Consider the following 27,451-nt stretch of genomic DNA (forward strand, 5'->3'; position numbering starts at 1 on the left):
TAGGGCTACTGTAACTGCAAACGATTCTGTAATATCGCCCTCTTGCAAGATGTCCCTGGGATTCAATAATTTACTTCGGACTTTTATGTAGAAACTAGTTAACACTGCTGATGAAGTCATAATGGTGGTGCGAAGCGTAATGAATGCCAGCGAAATAGAACCAGACTAAGTGCTAAGTTGGGCACGTTATATTACTTTGGAAACTTTTCGAACGTTTTCCGCATGAACGAGTTTCCCTCGACTTGTCTCCCCTCCTCTCTATCTTTCTCTCTATCGCCAGTCGACAACAAGGCCATCTTCTTCTCCCGCTCTGTGTCTACACTTCTCAGTTTTCCCACATAAGTTTTCCTGCCAGCTTATGATCCTTCTGGGAAACATAATTTCCCCACTAGCAGCCATCACAAAGCCGCAATCCTCTTTGGACAGGAGCGACACAGAAAGCGGCTCTGCTCCGAGTTGCCTCGTATTTTCGAAGAGTTATTGTGCTTCTTAATGAACTGTTTAAACGCTTTTACGCGAACCTAAATACATTTCGCCCTTTCAGTATAGTTCTTGCAGTTTGAGAACAGTTACGTCAGAAGTGTATGTACTTACTACAATTAAGAAGAAAAGTAAGTGTACAATGGACTCTCCTAAGTTCGACTGAACAGAATTGAAAGTTCAGTCCAATAAGGGTAGTGGGTGTGGCAGGTGAAATGAATACAAATTCTTATTGGTTATCCATCAACTAATACAGTACTGTAGTTGCATTTCCTGCCCGCCCCGAGACTTATGTATGCTCTTCTAGTACCACAGTGGGTTTCTTCAGTTACGTCTCACAAAAGGCAAAATTCTCAAATAGAAAAAGAAGAGTTCATTAATTTAAAATCAGTGATTAAATATGGATGTCCTAATCAATAAAATATTCTGTTTTCCTTTAAGGGGAGAGGATTGTATTTTTTTTAACTTTTTTCCTATTTGGTGTAAAATATTAGTTTTTTTGTATGTAGAGAGCTCATAGCTGTGGCAACTCAACCAAATAAAAATATTTTGAAAAAAAAAAATTTGGGGGCCCAAATTTAAAAAAAAAAAATATATATATACCCAATACAGGATTGTACTAAAACCGATATATCTAAACCGTTTTTAATAATAGATTCAAACAATATTTTGCAATGTATTCGCGAAAGCATGTTCTACAAACTGTCTGTAACAGAATTTTTATATTAGACCCTACGTTTATAAAATAAACAATAAAAATTTAATAACAATTTTCTGATTTCCTTTCTTGCAAACAAATGGACGTATTTTTTAAATGAAATCAATTAACCAAATTCTGTTACAGAGAAAAGTTTCCTAATAGTCTAAAGAATGTGTGTTCTAAATTTCATGCATGTATCTTTAATAGTTCAGAAATTATATCCATTTTTGTCTGGCAATGTAGCAAAAAAAAATGAAGTTACTGGAAACCGATAAAAGCGGGCGTGTGATTTAAAAATCCATAGCGCTGAAAGTTAAAAAATGACGTATCAACATCCGATAAGGGCACAAATACCCACAAAATGTTATGCAGTACATTCCACACATATTAAAGGGTATCTTAAAGCAAACAATTTTTTTTTTAATTTAATTTGCCGGTAACAACAATAAAAGTGGGCGAGTGATTTAAAAATCCATAACCCTGAAACTTAAAAATGGCGACTCAAAATCCGATAAGGGCACAAATACCCACAAAATGTTATGCTATGCATTGCACACATATCACAGAGTATTTAATTTTTTTTTAATTATTCATTTTTTCACCAAAAAATACCATCCTCTCACCTTAACAAAAGTATCATTACAAGACACAGAACCAATTCCCATTTAAATGGCAAACTCATTTCTTAGTGCCCGTATAGGGAGTGTCTAATTCTCCTACGTAAGCAGTCGAACTATAGAATGTCGAACTTAAGAGTGAGGGTGAAGTGTCGTTAGTGAGGTTCCACGTTGGGCGCCATTTGAGGGTGAAGTGGTCGATTATTGTGGCCCCACGCTGGGCGCCATTTGGGGGTGAAGTGTCGTTAGTGAGGTTTCACGTTGGGCGCCATTTGAGGGTGGTTGTTGTTATTGAGGCTCCACATTGGGCGCCATCTGGGGGTGGTTGCGCTGTGATCGATGGCGTCCCACGTTGGCAGGTCCACGGCTGTCAGCACTCGTCCTTCGTGTAGCGCGAATAGGGTAGGCAGATTTATTATTGTCTTAAGTACTGGGCGCCAGCCCACCCTATTTCGACGCTCGGTGTTGCGTGAGATTCACTCAGTGTAGCCGAGGTACGGTTGTGGTGTAGGATGATGTCGGGAATAATACCAAGCCGGCTACTTATATAAAAGGCAGTGTAAACTCCAAAACTATAAGTTTATTGTCGCACTCACTTGGTAAACCCTAGAGTATGTATTTCCGGCTGACTTGTAATTCAATCGTTGGTCGCACTTCTGTATCGACTCTATGGCAGCTCTGAATAAGCTCTATCCGATACTATAAATTCAATACTCTGTCCAGTACACTATGATCGAAGCTCCTAAACGTTGACGAGTAATCTCGCCGATGACAAAGTTCTATTTATCGAGTCTTCGCCGGAAGAAAGACTATTACGTTGGGCCGCTCAGTGTGTGGGGCCGTCGACACGAAAAAAAAAAGATGTCGTGCCGTCGACACGAAAAGAAGTAGTAGTTGTCCTGTCGACAAAAAACGAAGTAGTTATTGTCCTGTCGACACGAAACGAAGTAGTTATTATGCCCTGTATGTAGGGCCGCCGACACGATAAGAAGTTGTGATGCTCTCCGCGCCCCGTCACCCTTATTTATAAAAACCTATCCTACGCTAAAACTAACTATCCTATTGGTTAACAACTACGTCACTTAACCGACCTAAAATCTATTCTCTATTGGTCCAAAGTGACCTCATAAGCTGAACCAAGATCTCTTCTTATTGGGCGCGAAATACGTCATCTCTAAATTTAGACTTTGGACTTCCCACAACATCAAATTAGTTAGTAGATCTTTCGAGAACCCCGTTCTTTTGGAAAATCCGAGCTTTGCAATAACTTTCCCACGGGTCCAGTCCAACTTTAGGACGAGTGTCTATATACAAAACCCCGCACAAGGTGGCCATAAATCTGTCCGATTCTGACAAGTGACGAGAGGATGCGAAACATCTGCGTGGGAAGCTAATTCTAACCAAGTCGCCAGAACATCCCCGCGAATACATGTAACACAAATATGGAGATATCACTTCGCTATTAAATCGGTCTCTCCCTGTAATAATTACCGCTTCAAGAGCTTCCACTGTATTTCCTTTATTTCTTGTTTCATTTACTTCTGACGAAAAAGGAAACTGGAATTCTTTGGTTCATTTCGAGGTTTAAAAGACAACTTTTTTAGATCAGGTTGAAGCTTCTTGAAAGTTAGAGTTTGTGCATGGGTAAATAATTAAAAAAACTGCGACTAGAGATTCGTAGGATCCGTATACTTGCGAGAAACATTTATATTCCGGATTGGATGTTATTGAGCTATTTAGATTTTTTAGAATTTTTTATTTTTATTTATCAGTCTTGCGAATATCACTGAGAGTTAATTTTTTACTGTATCTCTTTAAAATTCTTAAATATAATTTCCGTGCTTCTCAATGACTGAATCCCAATGTCTGGAAATCTTTAGTATTCAATCCAGTGCACCATTTCTATTAATCTCTCGAATGATATTGTAGGCTATTGTATTATATTTATTAACATTCCAGACATTGCTTCACAGCTTGAATATGGAACAAGTCAAAAAACTTAATACTGTTATAAAGTCTTAATTTATAGTGACAGTTTAGTTGAAATATATACAGAAGAGATGTACAATATTAATTGATTTATTTATTTATTTATTTATTTATTTATTTATTTATTTATTTATTTATTTATTTATTTATTTATTTATTTATTTATTTATTTATTTATTTATTTATTTATTTATGTATTTATTTATTCATTCATTTACTTATTTATTTAGGTACTGATTTACTCATTTATTTGTTTATTTATTTATTTATTTATTTATTTATTTATTTATTTATTTATTTATTTAACTAGCTAGCTAGTGAGTACAATTTAAAATTATAAAACAAAAATAATTTCAAAAGAAAAATTATTCCGGGGCCGAGTATCGATCTCGGGATCCTTCGCTTAGCGCACGAATGCTCTACCGACTGAACTACCCAGGAACTACACTCGACACCGTCTCAATTTTTCCCTTTTTATCCACACAACTCAAGTGGGCTGACAAGGTGCCAGAAACCCAACTTTGAGTGCACACAATCTCTGTGTGACTGTGTCCCGGGATCGATACCCGGCCCCGGAACAATTTTTTCCTTGGAATTATTCAAGTCTGCTTCACAGAGAGCTTTACCTGAAAGCCAGATTTGCATATCTAAATCATTTTTTTAATTTAATGATTTTAGAAGACTCTTTTGTTCGATTTGGTTTTTCTATCTTTTAACCTCTATCCATTCAACATGCCTTTAAAGATAAAAAGGAATTGGCTGGTTCACTGGCTGAGAAGAAACTGCCTAATGAAGGATGCACTGGAAGTAATGGTGAACGGGAGAAGAGTTCGGGGCAGAGGAAGCTGTCAGATGATAGACGACGTTGATATATTGATCATATGCAGAGACTAAGAGGAAGCAAAAAAATAGGAAAGATTGGAGAATGCTGGGTTTGCAGTGAAAGGCCTTCCCTTTGGCAGAACACTTTTTCATTCATTTCATTCATTTATTTTATTCCATAGATCTTACATGAGCAATGAAGCTTTAAGATGTGGAACAAGTTAAAATTTTACAATATTACAATTACAAATTTGCCTTCTGGTTGGGGAAAAGCTCGGAAAAACCCAACCAGGTAATAAAATCAAAGGGTTGATGCCGAGGACTCGCCATAGACCATCCGGCTTCAGTCCCACGACTGTGGAAAACCTCGGAAGAAACCAAAGACCAAAGGAGGATCCAACCCAAACCCGAACACAGCTCCGGATCAGCAGCCCAGCGTGTCTGCCGACTGAGCTACATCGATGGCTCTACTAAAAGTATACACTACATAGCCAATCAGATTATTAAATTTACAAACGTAAACGATCATTCAACAGTTGAGCTATATGTATAATACAAAACAAGTAAGTTAATTAAATTTAAGACATAAACAACATACAAACTGTACATATGTACAGTATTAATAATTTCTGCATTCTCTTGAAACATCCTTGAGAAGAAATGTAAGCAAATGGCGAGCATTTTACTACATTTAAATTATGAGGTCGTAAAAAGACGGCGATTAAAATTATGATGATGATGATGATGATGATGATGACGACGACGATGATGATGATGATGATGATGACGACGATGACGATGACGATGACGACGCTCCATAAGAGGGGAAAAAAAATCTGCATCGCCTAAAAGACAACACTCCATTGGTCAAATATTGAATCAGGGCAAACCAAATGTGTTATCCGTGAAGGAGATGATTGAAAGTAAATTAACTCCACTGACAATGAAAGGCATTACTGTCCCTGTTGGTTCGTAAACTTTTCAAAAGCTAAACAGTCGTGTAGAGCACGGTAAAAACTGATCACTCATATTCCCGTTAAAAGAGAAAGGTGTGAACACATCTCATCATGGTTATCTCTCTTCTCTTTTCACCCCGACGCGATGTATGCAAACTTGTTTGAAACAAGCTTATTCCGATGCAGATCACCTCATAAAAGCGTACTCATCAAAATATCACACAACCATGTTTTCATTCAGACTGTAAACTTTCCTATCAAGCCTGCTATATCGAATGGTTGCCGTGCAATACATTGCCATGTTCCTATTTGTGAAGGGTGTGATATTGGTTTTCGGTATTTGTTCGAAGTTAAATGAAGCGCCTGAACTGTACAAAACACGCGCAAATCGCTCGTTTCATAACAGTTTATAACAAGTAACAGGATAGAATATTATCCAATTTCTAGCTGTGTACTATCTGACAACCAGCAACTATTTAACAATACTCTTGTAAATTCTGTAGCTGTAACTTTTTTATTGAATTATATATAGTGCCGCTATATGCAATATGAACTTGCAATACGGAGATACTGTAGCAGTTCTAAAATGGAACTTTAAGAAATATTCAACTATTGCATGCGTACAGTCTTAGAAAAAGTTTTGCCGCATAGATACTTTCCAGAAAGTATCAGAGGACGAGCGACCTGGTTCATAAGAAAAGGACTTGTTAAGGTAATAAAATTAGTTTTGTTTCGTTGTATGTCTGATCATGCGCACTGCCTCCTTTCTGGGATTTATGCTAACACTAGGCCTACATACATATATACAGGGACATCATTTTATTTTTACTAACATTTCTATTATTAACCTGGCCTAACGATTAACGATTGGGAACCGGAAACACCGCTTGCTACCCCCTTCCACGACTGGATTTCCATGGTACTGGTGTAAAATACTCGTACAAACAAATCACTTTACTAGGTATAGGAGGGAAGGAAAGTAGTTCATCCATTTACGTAAACTAGAAAATATCGCGATTTTGAGTTTGATAATTTTCATTAAGTTTTTGTTTAATCAAAATACAGTACTGTATTAACAATAAGTGTTTTTACTCACGAATTGAGCTATCCATTCAGACGTACTCATTATGCAATGTATATTATACTGTCTATAGCACATTAGAGTACTATATAGAGAATGAAGTTAAATTGAAAAATAATCATAATATGGATATTCGAACACATTTTTGGAAATGGTGGCCGTTCATTTCGATACAGGCTTCAGTTCTTTTGTGTATATTATCGCACTATAAACTGTTTCGTCCTTCGCACTAGTAACTCATGTTGAAATAATTCTGTACCTACTCTATAAAAGAGTACCTTACGTACTGTAAATTCAATCTTCACTTCTGCCCGATTCGAAAAGATAAAATTACTCAGACATACTATCTACTGTCCGTCCAAGTGGTTATCTGCTAGGGTCGTAGGAAGGGAGGAAATCACGTGACAGTTAATTACTTAACGAGGCCCTTTTATTTAAGTTATTTTAAACAGTTGTATGGGTATAATATTACGTGGACGTCCAATTCCTAACAGAAATTAACGTTTTCAGAAAAGAGCTAATGCAGCCCAGACCGTAGCCTTTATAGAGGGACGAGCAGAAGCGGGTGGGGGAAACCGGGATGCGACGTAGGCAAACGGACGACAGTACCTGTGCGAAAATATGATTCAATATTGAAAGCTCTTTCGTCACTGGAAAACGCGAACATATTTCTGGAACGTACTATACTCACTAACTCAGTGGCGTAAGGCGACTACACTGCATACGCGGCCTTGGTTCTGTGTGTAGGACGGTTGGAAGTTTACTAGTGGAGGGGGGTGTGAGTGAAGTACATTCAAAAACTCATACACAATAAAAACTGAAGCAAAAATAAAATGATGTCCCTGTACATACATACATACATACATACATACATACATACATACATACATACATACATACATACATACATACATGCATAGGGGAAACTCGGCTAATTCCGCAGTAGTGCATATATGATTTTACCGCGGCTTTACAATAGCGTGAACGTACGTTTTGAGTGGCTGTCAACAGGAGGCATGTCCTCTGCAGTGCTATAGAAAAAAATCAAGGATATTGGTCGACACCTCTGTCGGCAATACAGTGAAACATCGAAAGTTGGCTGTTTTTCGTGTTTTGCTACACAGCTATGAAAAAGTGGAGCATTGTTACGTCATATAAGTTGTCCCTTTTATGTTACTTTCATAATGTATTTCGTAATTATTTGCGACTGCGGAATTATCCAAGTCCTATGGCGGATTTAGCTGCACTGTTGCGGAATTACCCCAGTTCTTTTTCAACTGTAATGTATGTACACCTAAATATATTTGCATTTTAATAGGTATCTGTATCTCATTTGGTAATGAAAGGTTTCGTCTATGTCTACATACCTTGATAATATTTTTCAATAAACATTTTGTTAAAAATATGATAGACTTACTTCTTAATATTGCGGAATTATCCGAGTCTCCCTGCACACACATGTAGGCCTATACATATACAGGGTGATTCAAGAGGATTTACTGTCCCTTACGGAGCTTATTTCCGAAGACATTCTAAGCAAAAAATATCATATAAACATGATGTGTCCTAGTCTCAATATTTTCAGAGTTACACTAATTTGAATTTGTTAGTAAAATACCTTTTTTCTTTAGTTTTAAGGGTAAAAAACATTACAAATAGAGAATGAACTATTCAGAAATGTCATTTCTTTGATTAGCTAGTGTTTTGAAGCTAAAAATGTGTTGTTGATTCTTTGTACAGATTTTGTTTTTCAATTTTTAACTAAAAATTACATCATTCTTACGAACTTATCACAAAAATTGTTACAAATCGTACGACTTTAGGAACTTGGCGTGATTTGTAACAATTGTGATAAATGCGTAAGAAAATATAACCTTGTATTTAAAAATGGAAAAAAAATTCTGTTCGAAGCAACTAAGGAATTCACATTAGGTCTTATTGTGCTATCTGATACTTTAAAAAGAATTGCAAACTTAAAGAAGGTAAACTTGAGTTGCTGCCAGAAAGTAAAAAAAAAAGGAGGTTAGTAATGGCAAAGAAACCTTTCAAAAGAAAAAGGAATGTCTTCTGCTGATCTCTAGAAAAGAACAAAGGAAGAGACTAGTGAAGTACTTTGTGTGGAGTGTGGCATTGTATGGAGCAGAAATTGGACATTACAACGAGGTGAAGAGAAGCACTTGAAATGTTGTTATGGAGAAGAATGGAACGTGTTAAGTGGACAGACAGAGTAAGAAATAAAGCTGTGTTGGAAAGAGTGAGTGAAGAAAGAATGATGCTGAAACTGATCAGGAAAAGTAATTGATTGGGTCAATGGCTGAGAAGAAACTGCCTATGAAGGATGCACTGGAAGGAATGGTGAACGGGTGAAGAGTTCGGGGCAGAAGAAGATATCAGATGATAGACGACATTAAGATATATGGATCATATGATGAGACAAAGAGGAAGGCAGAAAATAGTAAAGATTGGAATATGCTGGATTTGCAGTGCAAGACCAGACCTTGGGCAAAACGCTATGAATGAATGAATGAATGAATGAATGAATGAATGAATGAATGAATAAAAAGTTCTAGTATCCTTTAATTTCCATACTCCTATAGTGAGTAACAGAGTGCTGCATTGGAGTTAAATCGCTCGCTTGAACTCGGTCGAATGTCGCACGCTCGAGTGAGATAAGATCGGTTGTGATACGCTCGTAATAAATAGAAGCACAGTACAAGTTCATCTCACCGACTTATCTTATCTTGTAAGGAAGACGACAGATAAGATACATATATGTTTTGCTCACACCGTAAAAATAAGGCTTTATTTTCTGCGTTTATGACAAACGTCTAATGGAACGTACCAAAATAGTAACATGAAGTTATAAATAAAATAGTATGAAAAACTTCGATATACAGTTATTATTGCTAATTAATAATTATTCAATATTTGATTTATCAGATATATAATATGATAGGTCCATACATAGTGTTCCGCCTATATACTGCGACGATGTAGAAACGTTTTACAAAATATTATTATATAGCAATACATTAATAACAATATTAATACAGAGATAATGTCACAGAAAATATAATAAAACGAATAATCATGCTGCATAACTGTTACAGACGCAAAGATTGATACGCTAATTATTAGAGATTATTATTATTATTATTATTATTATTATTATTACTAGAAAACTTGATACATTTCTTGGATTATCGTGATTATGTTCTCCGTTTATAATAATTACATTTACATCCAATGACATCTATCAGATATGGCAAAAACAAAATCACTCCTGTGGGGGGGGGACATTTACCTACATCATTTATATTACATTTTAAAGCAAGTTTTGTAGTAGTACTATGGAGAGGTTAGTTAAACACTGCAAAGTTTTGAAATGATAAACATCTATGATGTTACTACACAGTTCATCACTGTAACAAGAACGATGTCTAAAGCTCGGCTTATACCATTCGAGGATTTATCGCTCGCGACAATTTTACCCATCATGCATGTGCGCTACCTATCGGATTATGCTATGAACTACTTGGCGCTCGAGCGAAAACGTCCGATGCAGACCTCTGGTGAGTAATGTTTTCGGCATGGGTAAGAACCTGGCTATTGGAATACTTATTTGAGTGATATTTATTCCTGATCAACAACCACAGTCAAGATGGTCACAGTCCTTCCGCTCGTCTTCCTCTGTGTTACTTACAATACTATGTGCATATGCACAGGCTAAATATACTGCATTATACATACATTTAACTTTTTACCTCTTTCAGCCGCATAATTTAAACTCCACGAGGGAACATTGAGCTAATTCGTATCTGATTTGATTTAAAAACTAATTTCACGTATCCGGCACTTGGAGGCTGTCACACGTGGAGCAGCTGGTCTCTGCAGTCTCGGCCGGTGTTTGCGCTCGAGGGAATTGGTTACGAGCCCATTAGTGAAATGACTTTTAATCTGCGTACCTGGGGAGTAAGAAAATAATGAAACTTACTTGATGGCTGTAACATCGCTTACTTCTTTTTAGTGAATGGGCTTGGTTTTAATTTGGATATGTTAGCATCAGAAATCATCCTAGAGCGCACATCTTACCCCTTTTACTAGTATTATTCAAAGCGCACATTTAAGTCAATCAGAAAAGAACATTTTCCGTTACATTTTACCAGATTTAGGACTGAATGCGAGATATATCAGAGGTTCAATTTAAAATGTTGTGTCCATGTTATTTATCAAAATGTTCTAAACTGAATAGCTACGTTAAAAAGTTGCAAGTAATGATTTATAACTGATATTATTAAGTGTGTAATTTTATTTTCTCTGTACTTCGTTGAACACTGTGTTATATGTTTTTTACATTTCTGCTCAACTACTACATTTATTTATTTTCAGGCACATTTCAAGCTGTAATTTTCGCAGTACGTCTGTTACAAAATGAATTGACGGTTTTCATGCATAGAAATTTGTTATAAATTACGATGGAAACTTTCGACGCTGTTAGTATACGAAGTATAGGATAATACAGTGATGTGTATTCAAACGCGTACGGGCTACAGAGGGCGACGAGCAGATTTCTCTGCGCGCGGGATCCTTCCTATCTTCTATTGAAATATGTTAACAAGGTAGAAACATGTTAACAAGATAACATAAAAAATTGAACAAGTTAAAGATATATAACACGTTTTCCAAAACAACATAAAAGTTTAAGAAAGGTTTTATAAAGACACCGTCTGGTGTCTGGTCTTTGGAAGAAGTCATTAATCAGTAAAGAAATAGCTGGTAGAATAATGTGCAGAGAACTGACTGAATTGACTTCTGTTACCAAAGAGGAAAAATAATGGTCGGGGGATTTAACAAAATTCCAATGATAGAGTGGAACATCTACATATACGAATAATGTAATAAAATATAATGTATATTTTTTAACGCTGTTGACCTAGTACATTGAGGTTCTGGCTGATATGTACAGCTATTATCAGGCAGTACATCTCACTTGACGATATGTGTCAGAGGAAGAACAATAATTGTTTGTATACATCTGAAGTCTGACTACTGTAATATGTAACTAGTCGGTAATTATGCAATGGAGAGGAAAAGAAACTGGCAATCCTATCCCATTATCTTCTGGCTTACGGTGAATGTATGTCCTGCAGTAACAAAAGAAGCTACTCTGTTTTTATCTTTGCAATGTTTAGTTTCATGAAGAAGACATTCATTGTTACACAACGTCAATTTAAAGACAGCCGTCCTCTTGAAATAGTTCAACAAGATGATGTGTCACAGAACGAACACCACGCAAACCACGAATATTATGGAGATATGTGTGAAACATTTATATCTGCCATTATATCTGTAAATAAACTGAGCAACTAGCAGTTGTGCGAATTTGTGTGCAAATATTTTAATTTTGGAAAATATAAAGAAGAAAAAGTTTATGAAATTTTTTAAAAAAGATCCAAATTATTGTGTTTGGATACAGAATTCTGATTTTCCCCTATACTCAAAAGTTAAATCCATATGCTTTATGTAAAATACTGCAGGAAAATCTAGAAGACATATAGAATAGGTGTTAAAATAGTTGATAATATAAAAGACAGCTGAAATTGTATGTCTTGTGCTCAGGATGAGCGATGACTGTGGATACCATAGGATAAAAGAAGAAAAAGGAAGAGTTGGAGAGCGGGAATGTATGACGAAATGACAGATCTACCGGAAGACCTGAGGAGAGACCAGTGTTGCCATATTTAGCGATAAGTCGCTAAATCTAGGGAATTTTTAATCAGTCTCGGCGACAAATTTTGTAAAATACGATTAGAGACTTTTCTGCTGATTTTTATATTCTTCCACTTTTTTCTTTCTTTTAAGTTAAAACATTCAACTGAAGTCATGCACTTCTTAGTTTTAGAAGAGGCATGGGTGCATGACTGAGTCGTCTCATGATTCATACGTGAAAGCCCTGATCTCATAATATATTTGTGATCAGTGATCAGGGTTGAAAGATGCTGATTCAATGATTGTCACGGGTTAGGTCTCTCTCTCTCTCTCTCAATGCTACTGCTCCAACACCCATAAACGGTGGAAACTTTGATTGACACGTGACGAGTCGCGAGCTGTAGCTGATGTAATCTTGGTTCGTCCCCGCAACGCGGAAATTTTCCTTTCCACTCCGATCCGGCCCGAAGCAATTGAGTTTTGGAATTTTGTGCCGACAGTTCGTGTGAAGCAAATTGTTTATTGTTTATTGTTAATAAAATAACATTGACAGAAATACAATCTTAGTTCTTCCCTGAAGGAGTAAAAAACTCGTGCTCATGGAGATATCTAAACACAAAGATAAACACAAAGATAATTTTTTGACACAAACTGGGTCAAGAAAAAAAAATTTACAGGAATAAATTAAATTTAAAAATATAATTTAAATTTTAACAATTTAAGTCATACAAATACATATACATATTAGGTCAATATGTATTCTTTAAAAATTAAATTCCTAACGCTATTTTTGAAATTCCTGGTACTAAAATTTTCCAAATTTGGGTATTTATCAATTATTTTATTGTATAACCTTGGACCAAAGTAGGTACCATGGCTCAGAGCTGTGCTTGTGAAACACTTTGGTTCCTCTAGTCGTATAAAATCGGATCTTTTTGTTCCATATTTATGATGATACAATATGAATTTATTACGATTTTTATGTATGAAGATTAATAAGGCAATATAATAAATGTTTAATTTTCGAAACATTAAAATCAATAAACAAAAGCTCAGATGAGAAATCAGTTGGTTTATTAAGGCATATTTTAATAATTCTTTTCTGAATAAGTATTAGTGGAGTGAGATTAGAATTACAAGTATTTCCCCCACCCTAAAATTCCATACTGGAGAATGGATTGAAATAAAGCTAAATAAATGAGACGTAAAATATTAATTGGTAAATATGACCGAAGTATAACAAAGATATAAATTGTTTTACGTAATCTATTGCATAAATATGTAATACCCGGCCCCGGAACAATTTTTCCCTTGAAATTATTCAAATCTGCTTTACAGGGAGCTTCACCTGAAAGACTAGATTTGCATAATATATACGTTACTGTGTTCGTTAACAGAAAACCACAATTCCAAGTCACACAGAGATTGTGTGCACTCGTTGCGGGTCTCTGGCGTTTCGTCAGGCCACGCGAGTTATGTGGATATAAAGGGAAAAGTTGAGACGGTGTCGGGTGGAGTTCCCGGGTAGCTCAGTGGTAGAGCGCTGGTACGTTCAACCAGAGGTCCCGGGATCGATACCCGGCCCCGGAACAATTTTTCCTTGAAATTATTCAAATATGTAATATGTTTGTTCCATCGTAAGTGTTGGTCGATCGTAATGCCTAAATACTTAACTTCTTAGAATTCGGTTAATATGGGACATTCACTGTATGAGACTGTAGTTTTTGCTGGTTTTAAAATATTTAATCAGCGGCTGTTCCTCCATGTTCCCTTCCTCCCTGCCCTCTTAACTGAGATTGTGAGATTTACTTCATTCTAAAGGATAGGCCTACTTGCAGTTTTCGAAAAGCGAAAACAGCTATCGTTAGCAGGTTTGTTGCAGTGAAGCGAAAACGACTCGAGCGAGCCCTTCTCGTGTACAGTGCGTGATGCGAGTCTCAAGTAATGCTTTCTCCGAAGCAGGCTCGAGCGGACACGAACTTACCCGAGTATCGCTGGAAGCTGTAGAAGTTACCTCTTCCCTCGCAGAGTATTGAGAAGTGTGAAATACACTATTTTGTCAAGCTAATTTATTTATATAGTGATAATTCGGAAAACAATTAAGTTCGAAGAGTTTTTCGTGTGACATAATATTGTGTGTGTGAAATTATACAATAGATCTTAAAAAATCCGTACGATTTACGCATTCGCCGGCCTGAGTTAAATCTGACGAAATAGTGGCAATGGAACAGGTGATTCCTGCTTGTTCCAACTTCACAACGAGACCGAGCGCGAGCGCTCTGATACGAACCAAGACAGCGAGTGTTGTGTTATCGATCAGCTGAAGTCGAGAGCGTTTAGTTCTATCAATTTTGCTGAGAAAAGCGCGGATATTTTGAATGGCAAACCTACTCCTCTCCTTACAGAACTTAAAACTAAAACAGAATCTTATACAAGACATTAATTTTCAAAGTAGTTACTATAATTCTGTGAAATGGTCAACTGGGTGCTCGTCAAGCGGTAAATTGTAGGTTTAATTTTGGTTCATTTATTTTTAGTTAACGGTATTATATATTTAGGCTTAATAATAATAATAATAATAATAATAATAATAATAATAATAATAATAATATCAATATACTATCATTAATATATTCTTTTTCTGAAGTAAACTGAAGTAAAAAAAAGAAGGAATTGGTAAAGTTGCTAAATCATAATACATATTATTATTATGATTTAGCAACTTTACCAATTCCTTCTTTTATTATTATTATTATTATTATTATTATTATTATTATTATTATTATTAAGGTTATTTCTGCCCTGTTCCCCATCGAGAAATAGCACCGCACGCCACTGTATTTAATATATATTTGAAAAGTGTTACAATTTGCCAGAAAGTGTAGTGTCAATGATTGCATCAAGTGCAGTGTATTCACAATCAGATGTTCCCACACCTTCCACTTCAACATCACAGCCGTCAACAACAACCAGACTCGGCATAAGAGGGTGGCGACGAGGACATGATATTTTTCTCCGCATATGTATGTTTTTCTTATTTTTATTTAGTGATATTTTATTATGAATTGTTAGCGACATTTCTGGGGATTTTTTAACAAACTCTGGAGAGATTTAGCTACTTTTTGTTGATGAGTTCGCGAGATTGTAGGGAGATATGTTGGCAACAGTGGGAGAGATGGAAAGCAGTGGCTGTTAGGAATCGAATGGAGTCGTAGACCATTATAAACGGAACAATAAATGAATGGTCACAAATTTGAGTTTATATGAACGGCGACTTTTCACTGCAGAACTGCCGCGGTGACGGAAAAAAAAGTCCGAACCCGCTGTTAGGAGCTGCCTTGGAAAACGCCCTGCGGGGAGACCGTGCATAAATCTGAAGACTGCGGCTAGAGACGTGCGACCCTGGCAGTGCATACAGATGGATGTGTCGTGGAGCACCTGTTGCACTGTGGAGCGCGATGTTTTGACGGACTGGTCCCCTGCCAGGGAATAGAAAGGGACAGAGAATTAATAGTATGATGGTGGGACTTCAATTGAAAGAAGAAAAATTGAGACAGGGAAATCAATAACTCCCTAACTCCAATAAACCAAATTTTACAGGAGAGAGAAAAAACATTGTGCAAATTAAGCTTTCAGGAATAACTCCCTGTAAAGTTAATTTGAATAATTTCGAGGGAAAAATTGTTCCGGGGCCGGGTATCGAACCCGGGACCTTTGGTTAAACGTACCAACACTCTCCCAACTGAGCTACCCGAGAACTCTACCCGACACCGAAATTATTCAGAAAAAACATTATTTCTCTTACTAACTGCTGTCAAAAAATCTGAAAGTTAGAATTTATAAAACAGTTATATTACCGGTTGTTCTTTATGGATGTGAAACTTGGACTCTCACTTTGAGGGAGGAACAGAGATTAAGGGTGATTGAGAATAAGGTTCTCAGGAAAATATTTGGGGCTAAGAGGGATGAAGTTCCAGGAGAATGGAGAAAGTTACACAACGCAGAACTGCACGCATTTTATTCTTCAGTTTCTTCACTGGAAAAGTGTGTTTTGTGATTCAGTCTCCCGTTACGAAAGCGTGTTTTTAAAGATGTCTAAGGAAATCGAACATCTTTCCAGCAAATTGGTCAATTTAATACGTAAGTATGATGAATGTATGTCCTGCAGTAACAAAAGGAGCTACTCTACTTTTAACTTTGCAGTGTTCAGTTTCATGAAGACATTCAGTGTTACACAACTTCCATTTAAAGATAGCCGTCCTCTTGAAATAGTTCAACAAGATGATGTGTCACATAACGAACACCACTCAATTTTATGGGGAAATGTGTAAAGTTAATTTGAATAATTTCGAGGGAAAAATTGTTCCGGGGCCGGGTATCGAACCCGGGACCTTTGGTTAAATGTACCAACGCTCTCCCAACTGAGCTACCCGGGAACTCTACCCGACACCGAAATTATTCAGAAAAAACATTATTTCTCTTACTAACTTTAAATATTATACCTTTATCTATTAATATTGTGTAAAATTACATTCTTTATTAACTAAATACTTCAAAACCTAAATTTTTACATTATCTTACGCTACAATTTGAAATAAACACTGCTGGAGTCAGTGGTTTCCTGACTTCCACAGTGTATGAATTAAGAAAAGTGAATAGATATTATCCATGTGAAGAAAAAAATATAAGTATATTATAATTCCCTTATGAAACATTGGAATATAAGAGAAAATAGATTATTATTAAGATTAACATTGCTACACTTTTTCTTTTTAAATTTCAAATAGGCTATATGAGATAGGAAATCACAAATTACCATAAAGCACTTCAAAATGCACAAATAAAACCACAAACAATATTAAAATGATAACACAGTCTCATTCATGTCACAGGTTCTGTTTCTTTCTATCACTCTCATGTTCTTCCTGTGCATCTAGATTCTAGATTATTACTGTCAGCAAACAGAGTTTGGTAATTCATCCTACTTTCCTCAGAAATAAACTGCATTCAATTTTGCAAGTCCTTTTGCTTTCTTCTTTCAATGGCAATGCTGAATTGTACTTTAGTTGATTGGGGAATGATGCATCTGTATTGGGTTTCTGGAACTTAATCGATTCGATATTGTGCCTTTAATAGTCTTACTTACATGGGTTTCATAGATTTTTGTGACATTCTGAATACCGTATCGTATCATTTTACTCAGCTGGTTGAGCGATAGTGTTGCCACCTACCGGGAAATTAAGCTTGGAATGCAAAAACTCTCTTATTCCATGGAGTAAGTGGAGTTCTGACTTCCACGAGTTTTAAAGCAGCCCCCAGAATGCAGATGAATGTCGATATTAGTGTATTCTTGCCTTCCACGCATGCGGGACAAACTAAAAAGCATCATCCAGCCCATAACTCAATTTTGTAAAAAATTGGAATTAGTGGGTTTTTGATCTCCCTGTCTCAATTGCTGAGGACCTCTGTTCTACTATGTCCAGAGCACATAAAGGAACCTAAATCGGAAGTAATAGGTGAAATTAATATAAACCAAATCCGAACAACGTAAAAATTGAAGCCCCTCATAATATTCACCCCGATATTCATCGCTCGAAACTGATGAATTTATATATTTTATAAATTTTGCAATACAAAACAAAAGTTATTATTATTATTATTATTATTATTATTATTATTATTATTATTATTACTATTATCATTATAGAAAATTATAGCTTATAAGTGTGCTTAAATGCGACAGATTCATGTCAGTAGATTTACTGTCATGTAAAGGAACCTGCGGGACGAAATTCCGGCATACCTGCGACGCTGATATAACCTCTGCAGTTGTGAGCGTCATTAAATAAGCCATAATTTTTTATTTATTATTAAAAATCTTGGTCTTTTCTTAATTTTAGTGTCATATTTTCAAAAATTTAAGGTCATTTTATAGGTTATTTTTCTGTGATTTTTAGGTCATCAACTTCCGAGCCCCAATAATGTGTAAGTATCTGTGAAGAGTTATGTCTTGTACTAGAGTGAATGTATGTGTAAGTGTTCGTGTAAGTGTAGTGTAGGGAATGGGTGAGGATGATGATGGTGAGAAAGGGAGAAGTGGAAACCCGGTGCCGGCACTTAGCCTACTCCTGTCGAATAGCACCAAGTGGGCCGCCAGGCTTAACGTTCCCATCCGACAGACGAATCACTATCAACAGTGACGTATGCCTTCTCTTCATATCGTCGTTGTTACTGCAATAACTCCTATGTGACATATTTATCGATTTTCAGATTTTTACTCTATTAAATAACTTAAATAGTGATACAGCAAACAATAAAATCTCTCTGTTTGTAATTATATTTCTTTGTTTCGAAAGTATAAGAATTCACAGTCTCCTATGTACGGCTGTCATAGGATGAATAAATGTGTTTTCTCTTCCTACTGAAAAATTTTATATTTTGCACATAGGAGTTATTGCAGGAACAACGACGATATGCACTGCGGAGAGATTTGGGATTTAACCCAGGCATATTTGTGCACAATTTAGTGATTAGAAGTTGTGCACAGCCCATCTCTCCTAGTCCCGAGGTAGAAATTTTACATGAAAATTTCTGAACCCCTCCCCTCCGGGAATCGAACTCGGACCGGCTAGTCTTGAGGTAGACGCGCTACCACAGAGCTAATCGGCGGACATATTTATATTATTATACAACATTTATAAAAAATACCTTCCATTACATTATACAACACTGTACATAATACTGTAAATAATATTTTATCAATGTAGATCTACACCCTTTATGATAGTGTGAATAGTAAAAATAACGTATTCTAGTGTATATAGTGTAACTAATTTAAATTGTAAATATTAGTGTAAGTATTAAAGTGTTTTGTTCTGCCCAACTTTACCAAACAAGAGTCGCATGAGTAATCAGTCAAGACCTTCACTTGCTAGATGCACGTGCGTCGTCCACTTAAAATCTCCAGTAATTTCACTACCGTTCGTCAGATTGTACGTGAGAAACGTCAGCTGTAACTTGTCTTATGTTCCAGGACATCGGCGTCACTGTACAAACAAAAGGCAAACTCATTGTTGTCCTCCGTTGCAGAAGACTCTGACCATAACGGGAGGGGCAGAGCCTCCCCAGGTACGAAACCTCCTACCGTAAGCATCGCTACAGACGACGCCGATGCCGAGGGCGAAGCCTGGCGGAGACGACAAGGGCGGACCCGCAGAATGTCCCGCGTCACTAGGCAGCACAGCTACGATGAGGAGCTGAAGAACGCTTCCGGGGGCGGCGGCCCTGGTGGCGGTGGAAGCGGCGGAGACACTGGACTCGGTGAGTGCTCTCATGTTATGTAAATACAGAGTGTTGAAAATGTATCCAAATTTTAGGAGGTGCTAGTATGCATCAAAACAAGAAAAAAAGTCTAATAAACATGGGTCCTACAATACATACTTTCTGAGATCTGAACACTTGTTCATAGGAGGTGCTCAATGTGACGTCCATTCATGGCAATGCATTCCTCTGCCCTTCGCCGTAAGGAATAGCACACCCTTTGAAATGGACCTGGTTGTTCTTGATAACCAAAAGTCTAGGGGATTTAGATTTGAGGAACGTTCAGACCTTCCCAATCAATCTAGCGGTCCTGAAATGTCAGCGTCAAGTGTTCAGGAAAAAATGTGCCATCTCATCATGCATGAACCACATCTGTAGTCTTTGCTGACATGGCACATACTCCAGCAAGGTAGGCAATACGTTAATGAGGAAGTCCTGATAACGAGCTCCAGTTAATCTCTGTGGTAGCACGTATGGCCGTTATTCTATCGCCAAGAAGCCTGCCCATACGTTGATTGAGAATCAGTGCTGATGCTTTATTTCTTCAAGTGCATGGGAATTTTCATCAGCCCGCATGTGCTGATTACGAAAATTCACAACACCATCTCTGCTGAACCCTTCTCATATCCGCAACCAAACTTTTCTTTTCAGTATTCCTTGCGACGTATCAGTATTCCATGCCAGGGTTGTCAACTACGGTATGATTATCTGGTAGTCTGCTGTATTGTAGGGCAGAAAATGCATTACCATAAATGGACGTCACATTGAGCACCTCCTATGAACAAGTGTTGGGATCTCAGAAAGTATGTGTTGTAGGACCCATGTTTATTAGACTTTTTTTTGTTTTAATGCATACTATCACCTCCTAAAATAGTGGATACTTTTCTAACACCCTGTATATTGTTTTCATTGTATACAGGTGAACCGTAAGTAATGTCATTACTTTCGAGGGATTATTCTTTAAGACATTTCAAATAAAATAGTTCAATACAATTTTGACTTTTTGCTTTTTTTTGAAGATAAAAATTTTCTTTTATGAAACATATCATAGCGTGTTTTGGAAGAGCCATTGATTTAATTCCCAATATGCTCATTCAATTTAAGGGAGCAGTGTATTAAGATAATAAATTACACTGGTCAACAATGATTTTGTTAAATGTACAATTTCTGCTGTTTCTTATGTAATGTCATTTGCTGATTCCAAAAATGAAGTTAGAAAATTTTTCCACCGCCTACCATTTTTTTGTAATTTTAGAAAAGTTGATTTATTTTTATTGCTATATAGGCTACAGTCCTTAACACGCTTTTGGAAAGAAAATATTTCAAATATTTAATTAGCAATTGACCTATAACCTTATATCATTGTTACCTGTAAAGTCAGAATTCAAAAAATGAATTTTATTTCTCATAAGACTGTGAGAGTTATTATTAATTCTCAGTTGAGTTGGAACTTACAATCATGAAACAAGTTTCATAACCTGTGTTTTCTTTGCCCTAATTTTAAGTGTTGTAAAAGTATCTTATAAAGTGAAACATACCTCGAAATACTGTGTAAATCACAAACAATTTTTGTTACGTTTGTGGTTAATTAACTTTAAAAGCACAAAGGTGAATTTTACTACACTAGTTAAAAGAGTTTACGAGTGTTCCTTTGATTGAAAAATATATTAGGACAGGAACTGGGTCCCTAAAATCCGTTGTGCTCCATGTAATTCTATTAGCCTAATTGGTTGGCTAAAAGTATCCCGTCATATGCCTTTTCCAGTTCCAATGAAATGTCGGGAACATAAGAATCATTCAACAGACTGTTACTTTCTAGGAATCACAGATCAGAAAATTACAGAGAACTTGTCAGTGAGCTGATTCAGATCTGTAACGTGATGGGGTGTTAGTTATCTCTCTAAATAACTTCTTGGATTCTCATCTATTTTTTTTATTTCCTCAAAATCTTCGGGTAGTGACCGACGAACGTGGGAAGCGTTTTCATCAGGATTTTTCTGAAATGGAAAGGCGCTACCAGGAAAAATTGAGTCCAAATATTCTGGCAGACTACGGCTGGATACTCGAAAGAGAAGTTTCTCAAGCAAAATATAGCCTAAAATCTATTTCATAGCATTTTAGGTAAACAAATATGATTTTAGGTAAAATATTACAAGGTATCAATACTAGAAACGTCTGAAGTACATTTCATATAATTACTCAAAAACCCTGGGCGATATAAAATTTTGAAAACAAATCTGACATCAGCACGAAAAATTCTATAAGAATCATCCATTCACAAAAAATATGTTAAATTTTGTTGAACAATGTTATTTAAAGAATTTTAGTTTTGACCTATAAATGTGCAGAAATTTAATCGGAATTAATATAACTTTTCGTTCTGCAAAGGAATTTTACAATGTTACATTAGTTCGGATCTAGTAGGATCGCTAAGTTTTACTTAGTGAAAAAAGTGGGTAACTCCATAAGTCGAATGATAAAATATCTGTAAGTAGAAAAGAAATGTTTCCGAAATTAAAATTTCTCGCGATAGCTATTTGTTTTCGTTTTATGGCTATTATAAATCCATAATTTATATGGCCGTTTTATTGATCAATAATAATCACACTATAGATTTTTATTGATCTAGAGAAAATCAAAACTCGAGTGGGATTTAATTGACTATTACACGGTTAGAAGAACGTATATGGAAATTAGAAGAAGTAAAGTACTCTAATACAATAAAATAGATATTAATTGACCTACTAAAATTATATTTCACTAATAGCCGCCATTTTCAGTCGACTGTATATGCGGAAAACAAATGACGGTCACAAAGTATGTTTTATAGTACCGGAAAGAATTTGCAGTTTGAAAAGTTGGCAAACAAAGAAACAAATGCTAGGGAAGTAATAAAAACAATTAAATGGTAGGGAAGTGATAAAAATCAACAAATGCTGATGTAATCTGTCTATGTTAGGGGTTAGAGTACAAAATGGCGGTCATATTTAATTAATTTCTCAGCACAAATAAAATCTGTTCTCTTATTAATGAAACTTACCATTTTTATCTTGAATAGACCTTACTTTTGACGACATTTGATTATTTTTTTGTGAAAGTAACTTGACTTTTGAGTAATTCTACACTTAGTCCACAATACTGTACGAATTAAAAACCTGAGTTCAATTAATTAGAATAAAAATTGTGGGAGATAATATTTCCCTTGCACTTCCACAGTAGAAAATCATTGCTGTTCATTAAATGAAATTTGTGGCCTTACTCTCATGTTTTGAGCTTTTAATGACTGTATAATTGTATTCATTAAACAAAATTGGCTGGCATTTATTACGATCATGTTCAAACAATATAATATTGCTAATTATTTCTCCTGTTCTTTGTTTTGTATCATGAATAAAATTATCTGCCAGCATTGTTTTGATCTACATTCATTTAGTCTAATAATATAATTAATAACATTTATATTAATAAAGATCTCCATTCATCTGTGTTAAACGGTTTATTAAGATAACAACATTGCTCAATTTTATAATTTTATTTTAGGTAATTATAATTTTGTAATTACATTTACAGTATGATGATGTATGTTTCAGAAAAAATATTCTCCTGATCCCTCTATTTGTAACAAAATCAAAGATACACCTACTGCCTAAATATTCGGGGTGTTATTTTCAGTGGTACATTTCCTTGAGATGAGTAACATCCCAGATCACATATACAGAGTGATTCACGAGGAAAGGTTAAAAATTTAGGATACGATATCTTAGTCCATTCTGAGTGAAAAAGTTCATATGAACATAGATTCATTTGCGAACGATGGCGGAGCTAGATGCATTTTTTTGGTAAAACGTCTCGCCCCAATGTGAATCAGACGTTACTATATGCTGCTGACATGAGACAAGGTCAAGGTCGCAATGAATGACGTAACATTGGAATCTGCATTGTGAACGATGTAGATAAGAGGAAGAAACCGGGTGGTAGGGCATTACAAATGTCCAATCGCCTGCCCTTGTCTGATGTAATGACACAGAACCCGCAGATAACACAAATAGCCTACACTATCATTAATTCACAGCAGTTCAGCTACCTACAGCACAGTAGTTATACAGGTACAGTTCTCGGAAATGTTAAGTTATGTTTTTTCAAGATGCCTTATAAATTTTCGACTACAGAATACGCCGATATTGTGTATGTTTATGGTTTGTGCGATGGATGTTCCTTGCGTGTCGTCGCTGAATATGAACGACGCTTTCAGAACAGAAGGGTACCATTTCGAAGAGTACTTACTGTTTATGGGGTTGGATGAAAGACTTGGTATAGCAAAGGAAGGGGGAAACGAGAGAGGCGCTAATAGATCTATTTTGAATGCAGCATAAAGAACAGTTACGTGCAGCTCTCCCGCACGGTGAGCGCGATTCACGCCCGAGCGCAACAGTGCATTGAAGCAGAAGGAGGTACCTTTGAAAATGTGCGAAAACATCGACCCCGACGTCTAGAATATTAGGTATGTATGCATACATGAATATAAACTTTAAATTTGTCCGTTATCTGTCTCTAAATGCGAGTTAGTACAATGGAATCTTGAAGTTTTTGTGAAATCAAAAGCCATATCTCCGTAACCGTTCGAAAACGGACCTATATTCATATGAACTTTTTGACTGAGAATGACTTCAGAATTCACATCCTAAATTTTTTACCTTTCCTCGTGAATCACACTGTATAACGGATTGCTCATCCCTATGTTAAAATCGGTAGCACTTTGAAAAGAACAACCGCCAGGATCGCCACCCGTCCGCCGTAAGCGAACTCGAGATGGCAGTACAGTCGCTAACGCAATTCAAATGAGAGTTATGACGTGACTACTTATGTAATAACTCAATGACAAAAGTTGTTACCGTCAAAGCCGAGCAATCTGGGTATATATGATCTAGGGTAACATCTACAATTCAAAATCCCATTACTCTCTATAATGATAAATTAATATTCTGAAGCATTTCATTTTGTTGTCTACACATTACATTGAGATCATACATTAGATGAAGTTTTCACAAAATAATACAATATTTATAAATAATAAAATATATGACTTCGTACGTTTTGAGATTATGAAGGATCCAGAATTGGAAAAATAAATAACTTACATGATGTTATTAAAAAAATAGATTCCTTGGCTTAGCGTTCATAAATGAAGAACATATTTTTTGGAAACATTAATGTTTTTTAATTTTCTTTCGTACCTCATCTGTCCTTTGAATTGAATTGAATTGAATTGAATTGAATGAGGAGAAGTGGGAGGAGAAATTTAAAAGGTACGCAAAAACGTGTTCCCACAAAGGGTTCGGGGCTGAAAGAAACTGAATAGGCCTATGTGAGCTCCAAGCCTGTTGGTCACTTGTCTCACTTCGGGTTACGCTGCTCCACTGAAGGAGCTCTAGAAAATTTTGAAGGGGAAAAATCGAAAATGGACGTAACCTCTTAGGTACCACATAGGCGAGGGGAAGGAAATGTGATCAAACTGATCAGAGGACAGGACGAAGAAGAAATGCACATTGAAAGGAACTTTGTCATTTCGCAGTGCAGGTGGAGTCGAGAAGACTCGTTTGATCGGAGGTGTAAGCTTGTAGATTCACATTAAAATCTCTCTTATTCAATCCCCAATGAACTCTTTCACGGCAGCTTCACTTTCACTTATGTCACTGTACTTTGCAGTCTCTATATTTCACAGATCTTCGTGAGTTTTATGCAAATCTAGAAGCACAAGTACTTGGTCATTATTCTACTTAATCTTTGTTTCCTATTATTTTTATTTTCCAGTATAACAGAAAAAACAATCAGTTGTTAATTTATCGCGCTTCTGTTTTGTGTCTCTCCTCATTTAGCAAAACCTGATTCCCTGGTAGGTTAGGTTAGGTTGGGTTAGGTTAGGTTAGGTTAGGTTAGGTTAGTTTAGGTTAGATTACTTTCAGTTCCTTTGTGTTTAATGAAAGGAACAATTTTGCACTTAAAGTTCACATATAAATAAATTTGAACTGAATCTATGACGAAATTTTAATTATATGCATTATGTTGTACTAAATGGAGATAAATCATTAAAAATTGCAAAGGAAAATTCTGTTTAGGTTAGGTTAGGTTAGTTTCGGTTAGATTACTTTCAGTTCCTTTGTGTTTAATGAATGGAGCAATTTTGCACTTAAAGTTCACATATAAATAAATTTCAACTAAATCTATGACGAAATTTTAATTATATGCATTATGTTGTACTAAATGGAGAGAAATAATTCAAAATTGCAAAGGAAAATTCTGTTTAGGTTAGGTTAGGTTAGTTTCGGTTAGATTACTTTCAGTTCCTTTGTGTTTAATGAAAGGAACAATTTTGCACTTAAAGTTCACATATAAATAAATTTGAAGTAAATCTATGACGAAATTTTAATTTAAATATGCATTATGTTGTACTAAATGGAGAGAAATAATTCAAAATTGCAAAGGAAAATTCTGTTTAGGTTAGGTTAGGTTAGTTTCGGTTAGATTACTTTCAGTTCCTTTGTGTTTAATGAAAGGAACAATTTTGCACTTAAAGTTCACATATAAACAAATTTCAACTAAATCCATGACGAAATTTTAATTTAAATATGGATTATGTTGTACTAAATGGCGAGAAATAATTCAAAATTGCAAAGGAAAATTCTGTTTAGGTTAGGTTGGGTTAGGTTAGGTTAGTTTAGTTTAGGTTAGATTACTTTCAATTCCTTTGTGTTTAATGAAAGGAACAATTTTGCACTTAAAGTTCACATATAAACATATTTCAACTAAATCCATGACGAAATGTTAATTTAAATATGGATTATGTTGTACTAAATGGCGAGAAATAATTCAAAATTGCAAAGAAAAATTCTGTTTAGGTTAGGTTAGGTTGGGTTGGGTTGGGTTAGGTTAGGTTAGGTTAGTTTAGGTTAGATTACTTTCAATTCCTTTGTGTTTAATGAAAGAAACAATTTTGCACTTAAAGTTCACATATGAACAAATTTCAACTAAATCCATGACGAAATTATAATTTAAATATGGATTATGTTGTATTAAATGTAGAGAAATAATTCAAAATTGCAAAGGAAAATTCTGTTTATATTTTCTTAAGGATTTATCCTGTGGCATCACTATAATTGGAGACACCTTCCTCTTTTATCCTTATGATCGGAAGTTAGTTTAAAGTTTTCAAAGCTTCAGAGTAGTGACGCGGACCTCTCTACTTGCAGGACTGCCAGTGCAGCTGCCCAGGCGAGCCTCGGCGTACGACGTGTACGCAGCGCGCTCTGGCGACCCGAGCAGCGGAGGCCTCAACCCCGCTGCAGTGGCGGCAGCCGTAGCGTCCGTGTCCAGGCAGCAGCAACAGCAGCAAGGCGGGCAACAGACCCAGACGCCTTCTGTCCGGTAAGCACTTCTCTCTACCGATATTTATTCCTCTCTTACTTTCTCTTCCATTATTTATTATTATTCCCTCCTACCTTCTGTTTCTTAATTCCTTTCTCTCATTCTATCTTTACTTCATTCCATTTTTCTTAAATTCTTTCTTCTCCTGATCTCTTTCTTTCTATTCTTCTTTCGACATCTCTCCTTTCTTTTTTTTCAGTTATATAACTATCCTTTATTTTCTTCATTAATTCATACTTACGTCCTTTCTTGTTTTGTTTTTCTTCTACATTTTATTCATTTCTCTCTTAGCTACTTCATCTTTCAACCATGTTTCTTTCTTTACTTTTTCCTTCTTTCGTTTGCTTACTTTCTT

General features: G+C 35.9%; 1 protein-coding gene and 1 non-coding gene across 2 annotated transcripts in view; one reads left to right on the plus strand and one right to left on the minus strand.

The window, feature by feature from the left end:
• The window catches only part of Fife (regulating synaptic membrane exocytosis protein fife), a 1,049,884-nt gene that overhangs the window by 788,277 nt on the left and 234,156 nt on the right, over positions 1 to 27,451 (plus strand). Inside the window, exons 9-10 of the mRNA XM_069845197.1 lie at positions 19,444 to 19,674; positions 26,922 to 27,096. Of these exons, the coding sequence (XP_069701298.1) occupies positions 19,444 to 19,674; positions 26,922 to 27,096 (406 nt within the window). The remainder of the gene's footprint in view (positions 1 to 19,443; positions 19,675 to 26,921; positions 27,097 to 27,451) is intronic.
• Positions 16,718 to 16,790, minus strand: TRNAN-AUU (transfer RNA asparagine (anticodon AUU)). Its single transcript has one exon. It is a non-coding gene; the product is annotated as a tRNA-Asn (tRNA).

The sequence above is a fragment of the Periplaneta americana genome, chromosome 14, assembly GCF_040183065.1.
Source record: "Periplaneta americana isolate PAMFEO1 chromosome 14, P.americana_PAMFEO1_priV1, whole genome shotgun sequence".
Lineage (NCBI taxonomy): Eukaryota > Metazoa > Arthropoda > Insecta > Blattodea > Blattidae > Periplaneta > Periplaneta americana.